Genomic DNA, 24,205 nt, shown 5'->3' with positions numbered 1-24,205 from the left:
AGTTCCAGATAAACGATAATTCCAGATAAAAAAATAATTTTCCAGAGTATCTGAACGTCAGAAATAAGCAACTTTATTACGTTTTTAACAAGATTCCTTATCTCAAAATAAAATGTTATATATATACCGGTATATATATAATGTATAGAAGGTTGTAGAAAATATGTCACTAAAATTTTCTAAAATATATTTAGGCATTGGGGGGAAAATAATTATGAAAATTCATATCAGTTGATGCTTTCATTTAATTGAAATTAATGCCTAGTCTGCTTAACAATATTAATGTAAAGCCTTTCACTGTCTGTTTTCAAGTCTATAGAATATAATGAATGCATGGTGTATAATTGTCCTCCCTCCCCATCTGACAAAAAGTAGGTCAGTTAGCATAACATGGCTGGGGGGAATGTAGTCATGGTAACACAAACTGTGGAAAACATGCATGTTTGTCTGAACATATAGGCGTCACTCAGACCTGAAGGCACAGAAAGCAGTGTTCCAGATGTCCATCAGTGCAGCAGAGAGGCCGATGAAACCAATGCCCAGGAACAGAGCTCCTCATCGGGGTATCTGGCAGAGTCAGAGCCGCCCGATCAGGCAGAGGGCGAACTTGCAGAAATGATTATAGTTGCACATACTGGCAAAGAACAACTGAAGGTAAACATTTATAGAGCACACAAGACAGTCCTATACACTTGGTGTTATGTTTTCCAATGCATTTATGCACGTGTGATAGTGTTGTCACGATACTGGAAATTCTAAATTCAAAACGATACTATATAGATATTTGATCACATTTTCGATATCACGGTCAAAACTGCTGTTTAGATATTTTTATCATTTTTTGATAATTTGGGTAATTTTGTTGCAATAGCTTTCACACAGCAAAAGAATGCTTTTATTTGAAATTTTAAACTAAATTTACAAAAAAGACAAGTAAAAAGGTCAGTAGAACTGATAAACAAATTTCAAATGATAGCACTAATAAATACTAAAGAATAAAAAGACAAATGATTTAAACATGGCTTTAAGTTTTTCAGGTGATTAACATTAGTGTTCATGTAAGAAATACTACAGAAATTAAAGTAATTTTTATAATAAAGATAGTGTTATTTTACATTTAATTAAATACAGATTAATGCTTACAACAACCCTCTACACACACCACACAACCCTCTCTCTCTCTCTCTCTCTCTCTCTCTCTCTCTCTCTCTCTCTCTCTCTCTCTCTCTCTCTCTCTCTCTCTCTCTCTCTCTCTCTCTCTCTCTCTCTCTCTCTCTCTCTCTCTCTCTCTCTCTCTCTCTATATATATATATATATATATATATATATATATATATATATATATATATATATATATATATATATATATATATATATATATATATATTAATTATACTATTTGGATATACTATTTATATACATATGATTCCACCAGATCAGCTTTTCTTTGTAAAATGAGTTTAAAGTGAGTTTTCTCTCCAAGTGAGTTTCAAATGGCACAGCTTTTTAAATATCTGAACGTACACTCATAACATCAGTCAATCACGCATTATATTATGATATATAGATCTGTGGTCCGAGAAACCTGAGGGAGTAAGTCAAATTTTGCGCAATACCCGCAACCCCGCACCAAAATTTAGGCACTCTAACAACACTATTCAACCGGAGTAAATAAGGCGAGTGAGATGAGGCGGTGTGTCAATGCGGCGTAGGAGAGCGCACAGCTGGTATCGAAGTGTCGATACTGTGGAAAAATTAGTATTAGAATTCGTTTCAGTTATTTTAGTATCGAAATATTTGTATTTTTTGACAACACTGTGCAGTACGTTTGCCTATCCATTAGTTTAGCAGCAGAATAGACACCTTAGCAAAAAAATAAATATGCATTTATTTAATCCGTATTTATTTGTTTATTTGGCAGTATATTTGTTTTATGTATTTCTTTTTTTTTTTTTTTTATATATACATGCACTCCTTTTTTTTTTTTTTTTTTTTTTAGCTATTACCAACTGTGTGAGGACTATAACTAACACTCTTTTCTTAGATATTATTGTGTTGAATAGCTCACTTGAAATCTGAAGGAAGATGTGTGGTGTACAGCCATTATCCTGAAATAGAAATTAGAAAGATTCTCTTCAAACTGGGTTACATCTGCCCATTTGACTGGATTAATTCATGGTCATGGTTATGAATACATCTAGAAACCTGAGGCAGAGTACTGCTTTCTGGAGCGTAGTGTTTACCATATTTGGTTTGCTTGCATTTCTGATGCTGTAGAGGGAAAGAAAGAACCAATTAGATTTCACGGATGAGGTTAAATGTATTCGAATTAGGGGTGTTCATTGCATTCATGGATTTAAGGATTACTTGCTCCAATCACATTTTTACTTACTCTTCCTGAGGAAGCCTAGGCGCCAAAAAGTGTTTGTGCTTATTCTGTAAAATGTCACTTATTGTTTGGTGGAGTCCAATTTAGAAATAATATGGTTTTGGAACTTTTTACAGAAACTTAAATACTGTTGAATTTTTTTAATTCTTCACAAAGCAATTACAGGCTGCAGTAGAGAAACGGAATGAGATCATATCACAGCTTAGTAAGAACCTGCAGGGGGCGCTGCAGAGCAGAGACCAGGTGCAATTGGAGGCACAGGAGCTCTCGGGTCAGATTCAGGCACTACAACAGCAACTACAGCAGGTAAACTTAATGCATAAAAATAAAAAAATTCCATTAGTGTATCTCTCCTGCATTGATTATTCAAATACACCCAATACATTTTTTTGACTGCTTTATAAGTGATCTTGTCAGATTTGTACGCCTAAAATGTGTATTTTTGGGGTTGGAAAGAACCAAATAGAGACATGCTAGTTTCTCTTTGGCATTAAAAAAAAAATGTATTAGTGGTGACTTTTACCGACAATGCATCTAATAACTTGAATATTTATGGTCTAATATGACTGTTTGGTCTAAATGAACAAAACCCATAAGTTATTAGTCCCCATTGTGCAACAAATAATTGTATTTTTGTTCTTCACAATAAAACGCAACAGCAAAGGAGTCTAAACAAATTAAATGTAATACTCTTTTCAGGCTAAAGAATATCTACGTATCAAAAGTCAAGGGTGTGTGGATCCGACCCAGGCTGCTCCGAATCAGCTGCATGAACAGTTGGAGGAGTCACAACAGGTCAGGCCACTTGTATCTTTTTTAACAGTTAAGCTCGTCACTGAAGCAAAATATACATTTGTATTAGTAACACAATTCATTTCTTGTATAGGTAACTAAGGAGCAACAGTGCCTCTTGGCCAAAAAAGAAGCTGAGATCACAGGCTTGCAACAGAAATTGTGTGTCATGGAAAAATCCCTTTCTCAGCTTCAACATGCATTTACCCAGAGAAGTGCTGATCAATCAGATCTAAGGCTTGACCAACACGGTGGTTTAGATTTATCCAATGTGAGCCTTCCGCTCTCAGAGAATAGTCCTGACTCAAACTCTGAAGCTTTAACGCAAAGCCTTAGAGCTGAGCTAGAGGAAGAGCGTAAGAACAGCCAGCGAGCTCAAGAACAAATAGAAGCTTTTCAGAAGAGGGTACAGAGTCTGGAAGATGAGAAGACCCAGATGGAAGCTCATCTGGCAGCGTTTGTAGAAACACAAGCCCAGGAAGCCCAGCATTATAAAGCAGAGAAAGATGAATTGAACCAAGAAATGGCCAGATTAGATAACCTGGTCAAGGAGCTTCAAAATCGTCTTCACGAAGAGGAGAAGACGGGGCACCATATGCGTTCCAAATATGAAGCTGATATTTCCAATTATGATCTCAGGCTTCAGACTCTGGAGGAGGAAAGGGAGTTGAATGTAGCCCAGCTTACCGAAGCTCACGGGGCTGCATTTAGGCGCCTACAGGAGGAGCACTCTGACGAGATCCATCGCATCAAGGAGCTTCTGAACCAGGCCCAAAGTCAACAGTCTGATTCTGATCAAAACGTTTCCAAAGACAATGGTGCAGATGTACCCTGGAACATAGTATCCAAAGAGCACTACAGTGAGGAGACAGTCATTGAGTGTGCTGTGAGAGACAGCTTTAGTTTTGATGTCTCTACAGGGGGTTTCCAGGATGTTTTGATGGAGCGATACTTGGCTTCTGAAGGGCCTCAAGAAAGTTCATTACTTGAAGGGAGTCTAGAGGAACGTAGCCTGATTGAGAACTCTGAGACATCCAGGTTTGAGCTTGACAGTGAGGTCATATTTCATGCTTCAGATTACCCTAATGTCACATCTGATGGTGATAAGTCAGAGCCAGGACTGCCCGGAGTTTCTGCCATTGATGCGCACCAACCTGATGAAATGTCCTTCAATGATGCCCAGTGGCAAACCTCAGCCATTGAAGAGCTGAATGAGAGTGCAGGCACTCTGGACTTAGCTAAACAGCTTCTGATCCAGCAGTGCCAAGACCTTTCAGAGCAGTTAGAGGATCGGGAACGGCAACTCGAGGTTCTTCAAGAAGAGGTTCAGCGCTCTGCGGAAGAGGTCGAGGAGGCACGGGAGCGTTGGAGCAAAGCTTCGGAGGAGCTTGAGGAAGCTAAGTGGGAGCTGGAGATGGAACGTGAGAAAAGAATTCAGTACGAGGAAGTTATCAGCCAGAAAATGAATGAAGACAACCTCAAAAACATACTGAGTGACCTGCAGGTTCAAGGCAACGAAAGGATAATGCCACACAACACTGATTCTAATAAGACCTCAATCCCTTTGTCTACAGAGGAGTTGCTAAAGGAACTAAGGGAAGAAAAGGCCCAATTGGTGCTACAGCTCAAACTTCAGGAGCAGATAGCAAAGGACGTCCATGACCAGAAAGCAGCTGGTGACTCTGTAATTAGTGAGTTTTCCTCTTTGCAAGCTCAGAGAGATGAATTTCAACTTCAGCTGGAGCAACAAAGGGAAAAACACCAAGCTACTTCAGTGCTGCTTGGTCAAAGGACGTTACAGCTGGATCAAGCCGATAGAGAGCTTCAGCAGCTCAAAGCTGAAGTAGAGGAGAAAGCTGGAAGGTTGCAGGACCTGGAGGAAGAGAAGACAGACCTTGAGTCTAAACTAGTGTGCCTTAAAGAGAACCTCACCAACATGGAAGAGGAGAAAGCTACCTTGGAAAGACGTCTCGAAGTTTTCGAGGACCAGGCAAAGAGCATGGAGAAGGTTCTAGAATCAGAATTGAAGAACTTTGAGGTTTGAATCTTAATCGCTCTTTTAAAATATGCCATATGTCTAATGTGTAAACTGCAATATCTGTTGCTGGTTGAAAGTTGAGTAATAAGTAAGAACAAATGCATGCATTTGTGTGCTCTGTTTTTTCAGAATGTGGAAAACCTGGCTGGAATATATTATTTATTTGACATGAATGTGATCCTCCAAGTAACTTGTACCTTTATCTTTAGCACCAACTTGAATCAAAGGATGCAGAGCTCAAGGAAGTAAGGGAAGCACAAGAGAAGGCAGAAGAGGAATACATGGAAAAGGAGAGTGCCTTAATGAAAGAACTTATCTCAGTCAAACAGAATCTAGAGGAAAGACAGGAACAACATGAGAAGGAGCAGAAAATCCTGGAAGAGAAACACCAGAAAGAGGTTAGTGAAGGTTTTGACAGTCACTAGGGGAGAATGTCCATTAAAAAAAAAGAAGTAAAAAAGCACTTGTCATTAAGAGACAAGAAAATTGCACACTCAAGCCTTTTTGGTCACGCCCCCTAACCTCAAAAAAAGGGCTTGTTCAGATGGTGCGAAGCCAACGGTCTAAAGAAGAAAGATTCAGAGGGATTGCCGTTTGGAGCGGTTTATAAAGGCAGAGAGCCAACTGCCATTCACACACTCGAACGCCGTTGCCATGGCTGTTTTCTTTTCTTTCCTTTTTTTTTTCTTTTTTTGTGGATCTCCTGCACCCCCTGCAATTGCATGAAATGCTGTACATCCATAACCATTGATCTCTTATATTTCCCTACCTCCAGATTAAATACTTGAATGTTCGATTTGAGCGGGAACTTTCTGAGCAAAGTGCTCATCTGGAAGATGAGCAGAAAAGACAGACCAGCTTGATCAAACAGGTTAAACCACTTACTATTTACCTATTTATTCTAGCCATGTGTATATCACCCAATCATACGAGACCTGTCACTTGAAGCATTTTGTCAACTCTGCTGTACTAGGTCTATGAACGGGAGCATGAGAGGGAGTTGACGCAGCTGGCAGCCCAACAGAGTGAGGAAATTGCCAGACTTAAAGATGAGCTTGTCAGTGATCTTCAAGAAGGGCTGGAGGCTGCACACCAGGCTGAGCTACTCCAAACACAAGTACCTTTTTGGTTTTGATCTCATTTGATTTTAAATTTTGGCAGGATGTTTTGGAATATAAGGCCTGACATTTAAGACCTGCAATTTGTTCAAAAGCTTGGGGTCAGTAAGAGATATTTTTAATAAACAAATACTTTTATTCAGCACGTGTGCATGAATTTGATCATGAAAGTCATGGTAAAGATACTTTTAATGATGGTTTTCACACAAATATTAAGCAGAACTGTTTGTTAATAATAAGAAATGTTTCTTGAGTATCAAATCAGCATATTAGAATGATTTATGTAGGATCATGTGACTCTGAAGACTGTGTTATGGCTGAAGAGTTGACTGAAGAGTTATGGCTGCTGAAAATTCTACTTTGCCATCAGAGGAATAAATTACATTTTAAAATTAAGTTATTTTAAGTTGAAGTATTTCACTGTTTTTACTGTATTTTTTTATTGTAAAAAAATGCAGCCTTGGTGAGCATAAGTGACTTTTCAAAACACTTGAAAAATCTTACCCGCCCCAACCTTTTGAACAATGGTGTGTATTTTTTTAATGGCATATGGAATGGAATTCAGTATGCAGCTACTTAAATTAGTCTTCCATGTAAACATGTAAATGTAAAAAAAGAAAAGCTGTAAATGCCTTTTTCTTGGCCAGTTGCCTACAGCTCTTTAGCAGCATGAGCACAGGAATTCAACAGCTGCCTATTTGTACTGAATTTTTAATAGCAGTACAGCAGTGTGCTAATCTAAACATGCTCATTCCCTCAATTCCACTCATCAGCTAAAATGTTGGTTGATTTTACTCTCTGTAATCAGAGCAAGCACAACCTGGAGCTTGAAGCCTTGCGTCTCAGCCTGACCAACTTGCACACAGCCCAGTTGGAGCTTTCTCAAACCAACATGCAGAAAGATAAGGAGGTGGCCCTCAGCGAGCTGCAGACCATGTTACGAGAGAAATGGGCTCAGGAGAGCGCCATGCTTCAGACGCGGCAACAGTTTGAGCTGGAAAGAGTTCGGGAGCAGAACCGAGAGCAGGAGCAACGAAACCAGGGACTGTACCAACAAGAGATTGGTGAGGGTTTGCCCTGTAGTTTCATTCAAAGTTTATTCTTTTTAGCGTTACTCTAGTACTGTGAAGTATATGTTTGTGAGTGTATTTGTTCATTCACTGTATAGATAATCTGAATCAGGAGTGGGAGAGGAGAGTTTTGGAAGAGAAAAGCTCTGTGGAACAGTTGCAGGGCTGTAAACTGGAGGTGAACTTTTTCTCTTTTAATGGGCTGATATCTTGACCCACTGAAATATTGTTGCTTGCCTAGAATTAAGTGTGAAACAGGCCTGTGTAGTGCAATTTTATTTTTATTTTCTCTGCAGGATCTAAAAGCCAAGTTGCTATCGGAGGCTGAAGAAGCAAAAACTGAACTCCAGAGTCGATTAAATGATGCCCATCATAAACTGAGTGAGACCCAGAAGGCCCTCTCGGAGGCTGAAGCAGCTCTGTCTGAGACGCAGTGTAGGCTAGAAGAACGGCAGCGTTCCACAGATCAAGTCATCAAGAATCTGGAGAAAGAGCTCAACCAGGCCTTGACTGACAGAGATGCTGCTGCACGTGAGTGTCGTTTAAACCTCTGTATAAACTAAGCCATATTGGCAATGATCTGTTTACTTGCCCAGTTTAAGGTATTTTGTTTACTTGCACAGTATTTTCACACCTCTCACAAGGCTCACTTGGAGCATTCATTTCAGAACCTGGCACATTTTCTTGCTTAGTTTGGTTTTAGGCTTATAGGAAGGAACACAGCAATACGAGGTCCAATTTATTACAGGTCTGAGATTTTTTTCAATCAGCCCGAAACAAATTCTGGAGCGGTTCGATTGTGGTGAAAAACGCAATGCAACCCAACAGGCCAACAAACCAACAGTATCATAATTCATAATGGGAGATACGTTACGTAAAGGGCAGCAGTGTCCGATTCTGTGAGTGCCTCTTCATGTTAAAATGGCAAGTTAAATGCTCTTCTCGAAACCGGAGCATTGCAAGAATGCTGTCATGAAGAAGCCTTGATTTCCACTCTATGCAATTTCATTAGTTAGAACGGGAATGAAGGCTTGTGTACATTTGTGTGTGTGTGTGTGTGTGTATATATATATATATATATATATATATATATATATATATATATATATATATATATATATATATATATATATATATATATATATATATATATATATATATATATATATATATATATATATATATATATATATATATAAAATGTGTGTGTGTGTATTAGGGGTGTAACGATACACGTATTCGTATTGAACCGTTCGGTACGAGGCTTTCGGTTGGGTTTTAGGTACGCATTTTTAAACCGAACGGTTCGTTGGACCATTTTTCCTGCCGACCAAATATTCGTTATTTCAAATGTAGGCGCGTGGCAAGCGTGCTCATAATGTAAGAGACGCTGGCTTGACCACAACATTACATCAAATGGCTAATGTAAGCGGAACGAAACTGAGCTGCTCGTTATTGTGTGGTTGACGGACAGTTTGGACCAATGCAGCGCGAGCCAATCTAAATCTAGCAGCACTGTTACTACACAGCGAAATCCAGTATTAAGAAAAAAATTTAATTCGCCACTGAAGTAATAACATCGCTGCGAGATCTAGTGAGAAACATTCACATTTCTCCGTTATTAACGGATCAAACCGCGCTGACGTGGAAACCAGGAAGAAACATTGTGCCATGAATGAACTATTCAGTGTTCACAGATCAGCAACATTCACCATGAATTTACTGTAGTAACACTAACTGTAACCATGGAAGTTTGGCAGGAATAGTAGGCTATAATGCTTTCAGGTAACATTACGTCGGTTCTATCAAATGTTAATCTGAACTAAAATAAACCTTTGTTTATAACTACTACAATATTACATTTCATTTTGTCCAAGGAGCTGTTTTGTTTTATATGCTCCTAAGAAAAGTCAAGTATAGCTCCATCATTGCTCAAAGTAAAAAAAATCATACTTTATGATGTTAGTTTTAATAAAAATATAGTTAAAAAAATTAAATCAAGGAAATTTCTCTGCCATTTCTTTCTTTTTGCTGTATCGAAACTGTACCGAACCGTGACACAAGTGTATCGTTTCGAACCGAACCGTGAATTTTGTGAACCGTTACACCCCTAATATGTATGTGTGTATAATGACAGCTACAGATAAAGCCACAGTGTCATCTATCAAGATGGATTGAGCAGAACCACAGAAAATAAATGTGCACTCTGACCAATGAGAAGACAGTTTTACTAAAATGTGACTTGTACAAATAGCATGCTTTGAAATGTTGCCTTGTGAAGTGAAGGGAACCGAACCAATAAGTAAATACAACTTTGTAACAATTTGAGTCCCTGTTTCGGATCAAAGGTAACTGTTCTGAAGGTCTGAGAATGCCCTAAGTTCCCATTCTTTCTCTTGCAGGTGCAGTTGAGGAGTTGATTGCATGTCACAAGGCAGCACTGCAGGAGAAACAGGAACATGCCCGAGCCTTGGAACAGAGAGAAAAAGAGCTGACGCAAGAGGTACCATACAAATCTTGCATTTGTTGCAACATAATTGCAATGCAAATGTTTTCTTTTCGTTTTGTACTGAAGCAAACATGTTTGTGAAAGGTTGACCGTCTGCAGTCAGAAAGGGAGGAACTGAAGGCCAGTTCAGAACAGGAGATCTCAAACCTCTGGTCCCAGCTGGAGTCCATGAGGACCAACAGACAGGAGCTCGGAGGCACGCTGGGCTATTTCCCTATTTTCCTCTTTTGAATATCTCTATAGGCTTTGGCTGCTGTATTGTTTTACTCATTTATTATTTATAATAGAACAGTTTTATTTCCTTCTGAACTGATGTTTGTGTTTTCCAGTCCTTCCAGAAAAATGCGGAGTTTTTTTGTGATTGTTGCGGGCAAAAATCCTTGATTACGCGGCCCGTTTTCTTTAAAAATGCGATGGAATATGCGGGATATTTATGCAATTTTTTGCGATGAAATTGCGGGAACTTGCAAAAATTGCGGGAACTTGCAAAAATTGCGGGAACTTGCAAAAACTGAGGTTTGATGAAAAAGAGAAAAAAAAGTGATTCCCCCAACACCCTGTTCTCACTAGGCTACTACCTTAATGTAAAGAGTCCTTTCTTATTACTTCCTATGATAAGCAAGCATACTACATCACAGAAAGTGCTGGAAATATTTAATTTCTCATCTTGTTTTATTTCAGACTGTAACGAGTGGAAATAAGGTGTGGCCCCTTTAAGAGCTGCGCGCTCCCAACTGTCTGCAGTATTATATTTGTATGTGCCATGCGCCTCGAACACCCCATGTGTGCGGGTAATTTCTGTTTGATGCTACTTTTATCTTATTTTGTTTATTAAGTAACGATGTGGACGGTAGAACGTGGGACAGACAGTTACGAGTTCGATTTGGGAATAAAGTGCGAGTTGTGAGATGCCAATCGCCTCCGTGAGTCTGTCTGGCCTCTGCAATAACTTCAGCTGTGAGCTATCCCTATTTTTCTTCCCGACACAACGCGTTACAAGACCTTAATAAACACATTTAACTTACAAAACATTGAGTCAAACCAGTTCTGTAGCTTTACTAGAGGAATATGCTACAGCTTCAGTAAAAATGAATAAATGAAATATTTAAAAATAAAGTGTGCTCCTGTTTTACAGCTTTTCAATGATGTTCACGTCGCGTAATTACGTCACTTCATAACGTCCCCATGGCAACAGGGGGAAGTGGCTGCTCTTGTGTGAAGCAAACGCAACATTTTCCAACTTTCTGCTAAGATATATGTGACTTTTTTGCGACGAAAATGCGGGGATTATGAAATCATGCAAGCCCCGCATATTTTGCGCGGAAATCAGCAATTTATGCGGCGAAATTGCGAAGTATTTGAAAAAATGCTACCCCCGCAAAAATATGCGGACTTTGGCTGATTTTGCATTGAATTCAGCGATCGCATAATCGCGTTTTTCTGGAGGGACTGGTTTTCAGCCAAGTTACTACTATTCAGTGCTTGCGTGAATTACAAGGAATTGTAATTTTGTCTCTGTAGAGCTGAAAGAGCAGCTGTTAGCACGCTCATCGCGGGTTGATGACATTGAGCGACTGAAACAAGAATTCGCTCAGCAGCGCCAGGAAATCAAAGAACTGAATGAGACAGAGCTGGAAAACCTCCGCACATATTTCGAGCAGAGACTTCGGGTCACAGAAGAGAGTCATCGGGAAGAAATCGCACTCCTGCAGCTGCGCCTCATAGAGGGAGCTCTGGAGGACTCTGTCCTCCAGACTGGAGATGCAAGGTTTTCTAGAATTTCTACATTTTAATATTGATTCTGTAATTTGAAATCTTGGCTTAAAGGTGCTGTATGTACATTTTTGCACTCTACTAAAGCATAAAAATACCATAATATGTTTGCAGATATTTAGGAAACATGCTAAGTTCTCATACTCGTTTCTCTGATAAACGCTTCTACAGCCAGTTATTTTACTTTGAAATGTGTGTTTCCAGGCTGGAATGATTGTTATTGTTTTGGTCTGTGATACTGCACGTTGCCAATTTTCATTGTCCATTGCGCTCGTTCCTGTTGCGTCTGCTCAAAATGGCAACCGGCGTGAGCAGCGTCGAGTCTGAGGAGCAGGGAGAAACGACGATCTCCGATATTTTGAATTGGACTGCAGTACCTATTTCGACCACTAGTTGTCATTCTTACATACTGCACCTTTAAGCTTACATTTACATTTTATTATACAATTGGAAACTATAGGCATCATTTACACCTGGTATGGTCACCTGAGATTGCTTAGCATGTTAACACTTGATACAGACAACAATGTACAAATGGGGAATGATACAATACCAGGGATTCATTACCAGGGGTCCCCAAACTAGGGCATACAGGTCAAAGTTGGGTCTTTGTTTTGGCCCAACATGCCATTTCACAAGAGGGGGGGAAAAAGGTGGGAAAATACCATTTAAAGGGATAGTTCTCCCAAAAATGAAAATTGTCATTAATTACTCATCCTCATGTCGTTCTAAACCTGTAAGACATTTGTTAATGTTTGGAACACAAATGAAGAACTTTATGGTGAAATCTGAGAGCTTTCTATCCCTCCATTAACAGCTACGCAACTACACAAAAGTTCATAAAGATATCTTAAAACTAATCCATATGAATTGAGCGCTTTAGTCCACTTTTTTTAAGAGACTGTCACTTTATATGATGAACTGATTGAATTTAGGCTTTTATGTAGAGAATGAGTGAATTTAATTTAAACCTCTATTATTTGAATATAATATAGTTGGATATAATGCAACATTTGATGCACTAATTCTTGCAGAACAAGAAAACAAATCGTGTATACGCACATACACTCACAACAACAACATTTTATATACAAAATAATGAAACATGAAAGGACATAACACAGGGTGACAAAATATGTTGTGTTTTGTAGTTTTCTCTCAGAAGGCAAGAGTGAAGATGACAGGAGTGAAGCTATGGCGGAGATCACAAGACAACTGGAGAAACAGAAGGTGTGTTGTAGTTGGTTTTGTTTGAGTTTTAGTGATTATAAACTTGAAATCAAATTTAACCTTGATTTACTTTCTGTTTGTGTTGTGCATATTCACATTATTTTTAAGAAAAATTCTTTCTAATCTTTCATCAAAATGCAGAAACTAGCTCCATTTTAATTCACTACCATTGACCAATTTATTAGTAATAGAATAAGTTGGGGACAAATAAATGTGCTTATGCGCAAGTCCCTGTTCTTTGTGAGTATTTATCTGTTGTTGTTTTTTTTACAGGAGGAGCTGGACTCCCTTCGGATGCAGTTAGAGGAGAGACACCAGCAGGAATTGGATCAACTGCGGTCCAGAATGACTCTGGTTTATAAAGAAGATCTACTCCAGGCTCGCACTGAGCTCACTGATCGATACTACAAAGACATCGATCAGCTCAACACAAAACACGCCCATGAACTAGAGCAGCTCCGTGCCAAACTCTCAGACAACCATATCAAAGGTGAAGCTTTGTTCAGTGTGTTCCAAAGTGTTTGTCCTTTTGGAAGGAAACCCTGGCAACCACTCAGAACACCTCAGCAACCGCACTTGCACACTTAAGAAAACACCCTAGCATTGTGGAAGCAACTTTTAAATGGAAACACCATTCATGGTTTCTTCAGAAAATACACTAGTGTTGAAAAGTTTGGGGTCAGTACAAATATATATTATATATATACACTCACCGGCCACTTTATTAGGTACCCCATGCTAGTAACGGGTTGGACCCCCTTTTGCCTTCAGAACTGCCTCAATTCTTCGTGGCATAGATTCAACAAGGTGCTGGAAGCATTCCTCAGGGAGTTTGGTCCATATTGACATGATGGCATCACACAGTTGCCGCAGATTTGTCGGCTGCACATCCATGATGCGAATCTCCCGTTCCACCACATCCCAAAGATGCTCTATTGGGTTGAGATCTGGTGACTGTGGAGGCCATTTTAGTACAGTGAACTCATTGTCAAGTTCAAGAAACCAATTTGAAATGATTAGAGCTTTGTGACATGGTGGAAGTAGCCATCAGAGGATGGGTACATGGTGGCCATAAAGGGATGGACATGGTCAGAAACAATGCTCAGGTAGGCCGTGGCATTTAAACGATGCCCAATTGGCACTAAGGGGCCTAAAGTGTGCCAGGAAAACATCCCCCACACCATTACACCACCACCACCAGCCTGCACAGTGGTAACAAGGCATGATGGTTCCATGTTCTCATTCTGTTTACGCCAAATTCTGACTCTAACATCTGAATGTCTCAACAGAAATCGAGACTCATCAGACCAGGCAACATTTTTCCAGTCTTCAACTGTTCAATTTTGGTGAGCTCTTGCAAATTGTAGCCTCTTTTTCCTATTTGTAGTGGAGATGAGTGGTACCCGGTGGAGTCTTCTGCTGTTGTAGCCCATCCGCCTCAAGGTTGTGCGTGTTGTGGCTTCACAAATGCTTTGCTGCATACCTCGGTTGTAACGAGTGGTTATTTCAGTCACTGTTCCCCTTCTATCAGCTCGAACCAGTCTGGCCATTCTCCTCTGACCTCTGGCATCAACAAGGCATTTCCGCCCACAGAACTGCCGTTCACTGGATGTTTTTTCTTTTTCGGACCATTCTCTGTAAACCCTAGAGATGGTTGTGCGTGAAAATCCCAGTAGATTAGCAGTTTCTGAAATACTCAGACCAGCCCTTCTGGCACCAACAATCATGCCACGTTCAAAGTCACTCAAATCAACTTTCTTCCCCATACTGATGCTCGGTTTGAACTGCAGGAGATTGTCTTGACCATGTCTACATGCCTAAATGCACTGAGTTGCCGCCATGTGATTGGCTGCTTAGAAATTAAGTGTTAACGAGCAGTTGGACAGGTGTAGCTAATAAAGTGGCCGGTGAGTGTATATATATATATATATATATATATATATATATATATATATATGCTAAAATATATATCCTTGCTAAAAAAAGCATGAATTTCTTTTCTTCTTTTTTTAAGTAAAAAAATTATTTATTTTTTTAGCAAGGATCAAAAGTGACAGTAAAGACATTTATAATGTTACAAAGATTTCTATTTAAAATAAATAGAAAGTCCAAAAAATTGCGTTGGTTTTATTTTATTTATGAAAGAATCCTAAAGAAAAACTATTGTAACTTCCACAGAAATATTAAGGAGCACAACAATGCTAATGATGCTGGAAATTCAGCTTTGACATCACAGGAATAATTAACATTTTGTAAAATAAAGGAGAAAATTATTATTTTAATATTTGTAATATTTCACAATATTACTGTTTTCACTGTATTTTTTTATTGTGATCACAAGAGACTTCAAAAACAATGTTTTAAATTTTTTTTCTCTCTTTCTCATAAGAAATAAACAAGTTGCGGTTACAGTCAGCACAAGATCTAGCGAGGCAGGTGGAAGCTGAGGTGAAGGAGAGGACTCGGCAGCACCAGGCCAAGGTGACCCAGCTGGAAACCCAGCTATCTCAGCTCTCCCTAATGCACTCAGGGGAACTGGAGAAAGTGGCGGAGCAACACCGTGAGCAGCTCAGACAGATGGAGACGGTAAGAGTGCGCATAAGACCAGGCCTTCATACTTAAGACAAAAGGGCTTTGGTGAAGATTGTAGCCATAGGCTGGAACCAAGCACTGTCATAAGGCGTCGAAATAGTGGTCATGCTGTAGACAGATGCTGATTATTATAGACCCTTTAGCAATACTGTAATGCCGTAATCAATGGTGTCTTTATGAATATGGTTCTTTTTATTGAGCGCTGTGTTCTCTTCCTTTTAAAGCATCAGAAGGATGTTGCCGAAGATTTGAGGGTGCGCCTTGAGGAGGCACAGAAGGCAGAGAGGAATCGTGCGAGTGAGGAGTTGACTGAAGAGCAGGCCCGACTGAGGGAGCAACTCCAATTGCAGGCTGAGGAGCGCTTGGCTTCCCAGAGAGAGCAGCTTCAGAGATCTGCCCTGGAAGAGAAAGAGGAGTTTGAGCAGAGGCTTCTGGAGGTCCAAAAGCTCCTGGATGTGGAAAGGCAGAGCCTTCAAGCACTGCAGAAGAGTCTGGAGTGTGAAGAGAGCCCTCAGGTGGTGGCGTTGAAGCAGAAACTTCAGGCTCAGTATGACCGAGAGATGTGCACTGCAAGGAGTACTATGGCAGCAGAGGTGAAAGAGCTGAACGCTCTACTTCAAGATCAGATGGAGAGCAAGCTACAGGACGCCCTCTGCAGGTCAGAGACTGCATTACACTGAAACGGCATACAATTTTAATACTATTGGCAAATTCAGTATTTCTTGTGGCCTGTCTTACAAAGCCAGTTTCAGTTTCTACTCTGGTATGTTCAAGCAAACTCTGGTTTTTCGGGCTCAAGAAGGTGCCATTAGTTTTTAGTGGGTTCCATTGCTATTAGGGATGCACCGAAATGAAAATTCTTGGCCGAAAACCGAAAAAGAGGAAACCAAGGCCGAAAACCGAAGGTGAAAAAGAAGGTGCCATTAGTTTTTAGTGGGTTCCATTGCTATGGCAACTTACAACCTGGTCCGGAGCAGGTTGAATTCTGGGTTATTGCAGACCAAAACTCGACCAATCAGCTGAGAGTAAAGATGCAATAAAGCCACTCCTCCTGTATCTCTCACTCCAAATTAAAGCAGTTTATAGTGAAAATATTTTAGACTAAATTGCTAATCTTTTGCTGCTAATTATTTATATTATATGAGTTCTAATTCATATAATGATTAAATTAATTGACAATATTAAACTTTGCTTTTAAATTAAAATAAATATAATATGCTTTAATATATAAAGCTTTAAAACCACTGGCGTAGCCACGGGTGTGCCAGGGTGTGCCGGTGCCACCCACAGTGGCAGCTGGCACACCTAAAAATAGTCCAGAATAATTTTTTAAGTCTTGATATAAAAAAAAAAAAATCTAAACTTGACCTATTGTTATTTACTTACAATTTGTTAATTTAAAATGTAATTAAATGTTTTAATTGTTATCGTTAAAAAAAATCTGCCGACATTTGGACTGCTAACCAATCCGCAAACAGCCTCTGACTGTCTTACGGTAACACGGTTGCGCTGTTGAGGCTCGTGCCTCATGAGAAATGGAAACAAATGAGCCCAGATCACACAAAGAAACTTAATGAACATGCACAGCGGTAAAAATTCATGTGGAGTTCTTATATTTATAACATATGATATGATACAGTTAAGCAACATCACACAACCACAAGTGCAATACCATCACGATTGAAAATGTACCACTGATTTCATATGATATGACAGTTTAATAAACAAATTAATATTAAGTCACTTACATTTTAGACAAAATATTGACTGTTTTTTGTTGTATTTGAGCAGCGAAAATAGTTCCAAACAAAGATCACAGCAGAACCACAGCACATCTCACCAGAACACATAACCGCATTACTGAATCATGATTCAGCGTTTTGAATGAATCGGTTGAGTCAAAGATTCAATGGCCCATTAAACAAATGCCTCATTCTTAAACAATTCAGCGTTTTGAAAGAATCGTTTGAATAAATGGCTCAACGACTCACTCAGTAAGACGGCGATCTGCCGCCACCTATTGGTGGTTTAGTTTTGTGTTTAAAAGTATCATTCTTTCCAATATTTCATATTTGTATATTCAAAAAACATTTAAAACAATCTCATAACATTATTTAATGCCATTGTAATTTTTCACTGTAAATTATTTAATTTGATTGGTAGCAGCCAGTGTCTTATTATTTTAATTTAATTTATTGATCAAATTTAAGAATTTAAAATGAAAGATGAAGCATAGGCTATATTTAAAACGATTAAGGAAAAATGCTCTTTATAAAAGTTAAAATATCATAAATATGCAGATTTAAATATGTCAAAGTTGACTCAACACTGATGAGAATATTGCTTTATTATTGCATTTTTAGTAATTTTTTTACTTGGACAAGTGACAGATTTACTTGTTCGAAGGACAAGCACATGAAGAGGCTTTATGTCGAGCCCTGAGTTATATTTTATATAGTATTATGGTTATTTGGCGCTGAGTAGCCTATAGTTTTACACATCAGCCCATTCTATTCTGTAAAGTTAGAGATAGGCAAAGTCTGGGTTTATTGCACATTAATCTGACAATAAATGTGGCACACCCAGTTTTTCTTATGCACACCCAGAGACTCTTTTCTGGCTACCCTAGTGTTTAAAACAGATTAAGCTTGCGTGTATTCCTTTTGAGCTCTTTGTGAAACTATATAAATTATTAGGCCTATTTGTTTGAATGTATTGATATAGTAAAAAAAAATGTTTTCGCTCAAACTTTTGCTGCAGCCGCAGTGTTTATTCCTGCCATTTAAATGCTTTTAATTTCATGATACGGTATGTTTTTCATATTGATCTTCAGCAGACAAGTAAATTGCGCAGCTCTCGCGAGAACTGAATCAAACTGACGCTCTCCATGTTCCGTGTGATTGGCTATTCGCTGCATGTGACGCACTTTCAGGTGCACACGCTTCAGAGTTAATCTCAAACTCTGTCTGGATTAAACCTGAGTTGAGACAGAACGTTTAAACCGGGTGTTGTGAGCCCGTTGGATTTATATGGATTCGTCAACTCCATACCTTCTCTGAAACTCGGAGTTGGTTAAATTGGCTTCATGCAACAGGCCTCAGAGCCGCTTAAAAATGAAACCTCAGGTCCTATTACTAATATCTGTACTCTTTAGTATTGTTTTTTTTTTTATGACCTAGGGGTGCACGATATGGGGGGAAATAATTGAGAATAAGTAAATATTTATTTGTAGCATTGTAATTTAAACTTTTATTTATTTGTTTGTTTATTCGTGTCCAGGTTTGCTGTGCTTTTGTTTGTAGGGCTGCACAATTTGATTATTATAACAAAAATATTAAACAAAATAATAAATATTACTATGTTTTACTGTACAATAAAATTGCAATGCTAATATTTAACTTAATTAAATGTCGGAAAACCACATGGTCCCTTCCTTTTGAGAAGCTGTTCTCATTTACAAGTATGAGAAGATGCTACATATTGCATTCCCAAAGGCATGTTATAAGCAACCTAAACTCCAGATGGATTTTGTGTGGAACAGGATTTACTGTGAACCGAGCTGCTCTGAGACACTGAAAGCACTGGATCGTGAGCTGCTCGCATGTAAAAACATGGTGCCATCGTGTTTGTGGTATCCTTTTTATTTTGATTAATTGTGCAGCTTTAGGACAACCCCCCTCTAAGTAACTCTTACTAAACTTACTACTAACTTTTTCTTTTGCAATAAAAGTAACAAAATTAAATATTTTGTATTATAACAGAACAATGTACAACAAATGGTTAATGTTTCTGGATGTAGTAAATGTGATCATCAATATTATCTGTATGTCATACATGTAGGCATCAAGAAGAGCAGAAACAACTGGAAGAGAAGTTGACCCTTCAAAGAGATGCTGCCCTGGGTCAACAGAGAGAACAGCATGCCATGGAGCTGCAGGCCCAGAAAACACTCCTGGACCAGCGAGCTGCACAATTACAGGATCTTGAAAAGGAGTGTCAGGATCTCAAAATACACCACCGGGAGGAACTGGAGTCCCTGACGACCAATCGCAAGACAGCCTTAGAGACCTTGGAGATGGAACTTACAAATAAACACAAGGCGGAGCTCGACAAATTAGAGGCCGTCCTTCAGGAGACCAACCTGGCACAGCTTGAAGCTCAAGAGGCGGAGCTTCAGGCACGACACAAACAGGAGAGGGAGGAGCTTGAGGAGAGGCTGATGGCAAACATGGATACATTGGAGAGCACATACTTGAATGAAATTCAGGCAGTACGGGATGAGAAGGATAGAGAACTGCGTGACCTTCAAGAACACTATACTCGAGAGATTGAGAGGGTGAGAAAAAAGGAGCAAACCATCAGAGAGGACCACAGGAGGGAGGTTGCTAACGTCCATATGGATAAGTTCAGTGCCATGGCAAGAGAATTGCATCAAGCCCATCAGGTGAGCACTGTAATGGTTTAGTTAATTTGCCATGTATAGTTTTTGCAGGGGCAACATCAAGTGTGTTAACTTGCTTATGCAGGCGGAGATGTCTGAAGCGGTCTCCTCTCAGAGGGCTGCTCTGGATGATGAGCATCTATCTTCTCTGGAAGCTCTTCAGCAGCAAGTAGTTGCTTTAGAGAAGCAGCATAGCGCCGCCCTTCTGGAGATCACTGATATTGCCACTGCAGAGAAAAAGCAACATGAGCAACAACTGGATGAGCTGGCCACTCAACATCAGCAACAACTGGATGAGCTGGCCACTCAACATCAGCAACAACTGAATGAGCTGACCACTCAACATCAGCAACAGCTACAGGTGAGTGTGTTCGGGAAGACAAGAGTATGTCATTTCGTTTAGATGTGTTCAGCCTTTAGCATGGATTTAGCATGGTTGGGTCTTGTTTTGAACTGTAAGAAGATAAGAGCTTCTTACCTTAACTCTCCTCTCGTCCTCTTTGTTGCTCAGGAGTTAAGGGTAGTGTCAGCCAGGGAGTTGGTGACTCTGCGTAGGGAATTAGAGGAAGAAGCATCAAGGCAACGCCTCCACTTCCTGGAAGAGGCAGAACTTCTCAAATGCAAGTCTGGGGAGCAGCTGCAGCAGAGAATTGCACAGTTAAAGGTGAGAGGAGAAGGTGTTAGTTTTAGAGTAGTCATATCCTACGCTACTATTTCCCGATAAAGTGCATGTTTATTGGTCATGGTTTCTTGCACCAAAAACAATGGTAGAGTTTTTTTATGTACTATACAACAACCAATAGAGTTCCCACAGGGCATTCAAAAGTCTTAAATTAGAATCTCCTGATTTTAAGCCCATTAAAAATTCTCAAATATTTGTATTTTTTCTGCTAGGCATTCAATTTAGAATGAGGTCTTAAATCTGATCGAAAAAGATATGCTTTTAAGGCTGTGTAGCATCAAGTCTTTGGAAGTACCCAGTTCGCAACTTCACTGTTGCGTTTTTTCCGTATGTCACAGTATACGCTTCACCAGAGATCGAGTCGGGGAGGGTGAGTCGCTTGCGAGAAGAGAGTGGGCAAATTCGAGCAAAATGGGGAGGTGTACATTTAACTCTTATTTGCTTGGAGATAACCAGTTTCGGAGATTGTTGGCGTGAACTAATGTCAGGTCTCCGCTGTACTGCGATCTAATGGTTAATACAGCGCAGTGATTGGATTAAAAGAGTTTATTCTCATGTATAATGTGGAGAAAGGTTTAGAAACTAAACTGATGACAGACCCGTACACTCCAGCCACGGCAGCCAATCACCACTCCGATTTAACACATATACCTCCAGTTGGTTAAACTTTGCTTTTTAAACCGGGAGAATGAAGTGGCTCCAAAAAAAACAAAAAAATAAACTTTTTTTCCTTAATAATAAACGTAATGAGTACTATAGTTGTTTTAATTAATGTGCAACCTGTACATATCTTTTAAAATAATCAAAAGATCTTAAAAATGTGTTTTAGGGTTTCATGACTCTTCAAACGCATTGTAGCAAAATCCAGTATCGATCGACCTCTAATTTGGATGTATTATATTAGTACATAAATCAATTTCAGTACATATGTTCAGTTCAATATGTATATTGATTTGAAAAAATATGCCTAGAGTATTTTAAACTTTGCTTTTGAATGTATGCCTCAGCCTGTTTAATTAAAATAATATGAGATGCATTACTTATTTTGTGATTTGTATGGGTTTGTTCTGTATGGACTATATTAAGTTTGATTGATTTAATATTCAGCTTGGCCCAGCCTGAATTTTTAAAGTGTTATTTTAGTATCATTGAGATACCATTGTAGTTTATTTTAATATTTTGAATTAGATGTCATGAATGATTATATTTTCTGTTTTAATTTTTATTTAGTAAATTACTAAACTAAATGAAAATGAGAAACTAGCTGAAATAAGTTTAACATGATTTTTTTCGTGTGTGTTTCATAATATCCCTGTATTAAATAGGCATAAATCCGGGCAAGTTTAGAATCAACATTGTTTAATAACCAATCTTGGAATAAAACAAAAGGGGAAACTTGGTACGTATTAATTTCGTTCTATTGAGGCCTTTAAATGTCATAAATGCAAAATTAGTAATTTGGGTTTTAGGTAATATTCATGAGAAACAGTAAGCTACGGAGTAGCTACACTTAAAAACTTTAATAGGCAGTAACTGTAAACATTGGCTCAAAATTAGGGCTAAGAAAGAGTATGGCTCATTTTACTTACAAGCCTGCTTCTCACTGCAACTTATTAAATCAGTATTTATTCTTCATATTAATTGTGACTCGGACAAGAAAAAACTAGCTTTTTATAATTTTTCAACATTTTTCCAACTTGTTCTTGTCATAATTGCTGTGTGTTGTTCAGTATGAGAACGTGTATTTGCTAATGCTACCCTCACAAACACAGTTATAAACAATAGCTGAGCTTATTGGGGGAGGGAGATAACATCTGGAGTTGGGGGACGGTCCACTCTAAGCTCAAATTAATACTAATCCCCACCGTGTACTGTACATTATAGCTTCCATCATTCACAGTAAACCTTTTCTCTGCATCGGACCCTGTCAGACTTTTGCATTTGACCTGTTCTCTTGCTCAAATCTCTCTGCATGGGGACTTTCTGACATTTTACACTGGCTGGTTTGTCAGTTGGCCTCTTTCCCTTTGGAGCATTAGAGAGGTCCTCTGACAACATTAATCCTACAGATGGGAGGAAGTGTAGGGACACGTGAGTGATGGCTGACTGAATGAGGATGTGAGGTTTGTGTGGGGCTTTTTTTTGTGTTAATGGTCATTTTATTTTTGTTCTTTATAGAGATCACTGGGTAAATTTTGATCCATTACATTCAGATAATTTGGCTTTTGTTTGTTTGAGGGGAGAGTGTGAGGCTGAGAGTGAAATGTCAGTCATTGTTTTTCTACCTGTTTCTGCAGTGTTGACCATGACGTGTATGTGTGTGTTTCAGGAGGAGAGTGACCAGGAAAAGGCTGTTTCTCTTGAGGAGCTGGAAAGGGCTTTAAGACAGCAACATGAGCAAACTGAACTCACCTACAGTGACAAGATGAGCCAACTTACTGCACAACTACAGCAGCTGGACACTGTAGTGTCACAGGTACAACACCCAATCAGTCAACTCGTCACACAGCTACAGCAAATGAGCAGTCAGCTCAGTGTAGCATTAATATTTACTTAACTTTGAAGCAGTGGTTATTTGAAATATTAAAGTAAACAATCAGTATTAAAGAATTCAAATATTGAACAAAAAGAATTTACAATTTTTTCAATGTTCCTTTAATTTGAATATAAAGGCTGGGCATTTTTTTTTATACACTACACAAATTTTGCACAGATTTTTACCCTGATTTACAATCTAGACTGAGTCCATCCAGTCAGAGTATATCAGATATTTTGAGCTGAATTTAACACGCACATTATTTTCATCTGACCTGCTTCTAGAACAAGATGGCACCCACAGACTGTTTTGAAATGGGGTTGGATAAATATATGTTTTGCTTTTAAACCTGTGTGTGTGAGATTTTGATTGGGTGACAGTTGTAGGTTACAGTTTGACAAGAGTTTAGAGTGTGACAAAAGCACAATGTTGTGTTTTATTGCGAGTGTACACAAATATAAGTAAACACTTTGCAGTTTGAATAATGAGTGACGCCCGTACCGTTTTGGTTCAATGCGAATACATGTACCATTCCACCCCTAATATATACATACATGCGGCTTTCTGGACACAAAGCTTCTCACACAGCGCGCAAGTACCAAATTAAGTTCTCTTTTGTGTCGTCTTGTGCTTGAATATTAAAACTGGCAAGGCTTAAAGTGACCGTTCCGTGAACTTTCCCGAGCAAAGTTTACGCTGACCCCGATCCATCGGGCAGTCCTTATTGCTAGGGTTGGGTACCAAAACCAGGCACCGATATGGAACCGGTACCTAAGTAACCGGACTGAATCAAAACGCAGATTTCGGTGTCTCATTTCGTTGTCACTTAAATGCTTCAGCTGTCGGTTGAAATATCTGTCCTCTGGTTCTCCGAAACGGACGTAAGAAACATCATCACCGCATGTGATTGCTGGTTAACCCTTTGACGCGTACAATTCACACTGGTGGACTTGGTGTTCAGCTCGTGTGATCATCAACTTCTAAATTCAAATCTGCGTTCGCGTCAGAGAGAAAGACTCGCTCAGCGCTGTCATC

At 39.1% G+C, this 24,205-nt stretch overlaps 1 protein-coding gene across 6 annotated transcripts in view; it reads left to right on the top strand.

The window, feature by feature from the left end:
• pcnt (pericentrin) overlaps window positions 1–24,205 on the top strand; it is a 62,959-nt gene that overhangs the window by 4,824 nt on the left and 33,930 nt on the right. For 5 of the 6 annotated variants that reach the window (XM_056267027.1, XM_056267026.1, XM_056267025.1 and 2 more), the window contains exons 3-23: window positions 460–654; window positions 2,546–2,695; window positions 3,089–3,184; window positions 3,276–5,219; window positions 5,429–5,617; window positions 5,995–6,090; window positions 6,193–6,336; window positions 7,146–7,401; window positions 7,506–7,585; window positions 7,704–7,938; window positions 9,810–9,910; window positions 10,001–10,112; window positions 11,438–11,684; window positions 12,841–12,919; window positions 13,193–13,409; window positions 15,309–15,505; window positions 15,736–16,169; window positions 19,352–19,955; window positions 20,038–20,313; window positions 20,464–20,616; window positions 22,964–23,110. In XM_056267027.1, the coding sequence (XP_056123002.1) occupies window positions 460–654; window positions 2,546–2,695; window positions 3,089–3,184; window positions 3,276–5,219; window positions 5,429–5,617; window positions 5,995–6,090; window positions 6,193–6,336; window positions 7,146–7,401; window positions 7,506–7,585; window positions 7,704–7,938; window positions 9,810–9,910; window positions 10,001–10,112; window positions 11,438–11,684; window positions 12,841–12,919; window positions 13,193–13,409; window positions 15,309–15,505; window positions 15,736–16,169; window positions 19,352–19,955; window positions 20,038–20,313; window positions 20,464–20,616; window positions 22,964–23,110 (5,952 nt within the window). Of the gene's footprint in view, window positions 1–459; window positions 655–2,545; window positions 2,696–3,088; window positions 3,185–3,275; window positions 5,220–5,428; window positions 5,618–5,994; window positions 6,091–6,192; window positions 6,337–7,145; window positions 7,402–7,505; window positions 7,586–7,703; window positions 7,939–9,809; window positions 9,911–10,000; window positions 10,113–11,437; window positions 11,685–12,840; window positions 12,920–13,192; window positions 13,410–15,308; window positions 15,512–15,735; window positions 16,170–19,351; window positions 19,956–20,037; window positions 20,314–20,463; window positions 20,617–22,963; window positions 23,111–24,205 lie in introns of all 6 variants that reach the window. The other variant, XM_056267023.1, reaches the window with a different exon arrangement.

Source organism: Rhinichthys klamathensis, unplaced genomic scaffold (assembly GCF_029890125.1).
Source record: "Rhinichthys klamathensis goyatoka isolate OS25496 unplaced genomic scaffold, OSU_Roscu_1.1 h1tg000254l_1, whole genome shotgun sequence".
Taxonomy (NCBI): Eukaryota; Metazoa; Chordata; class Actinopteri; order Cypriniformes; family Leuciscidae; genus Rhinichthys; species Rhinichthys klamathensis.
This window is presented reverse-complemented; position numbering and strand designations above follow the sequence as displayed.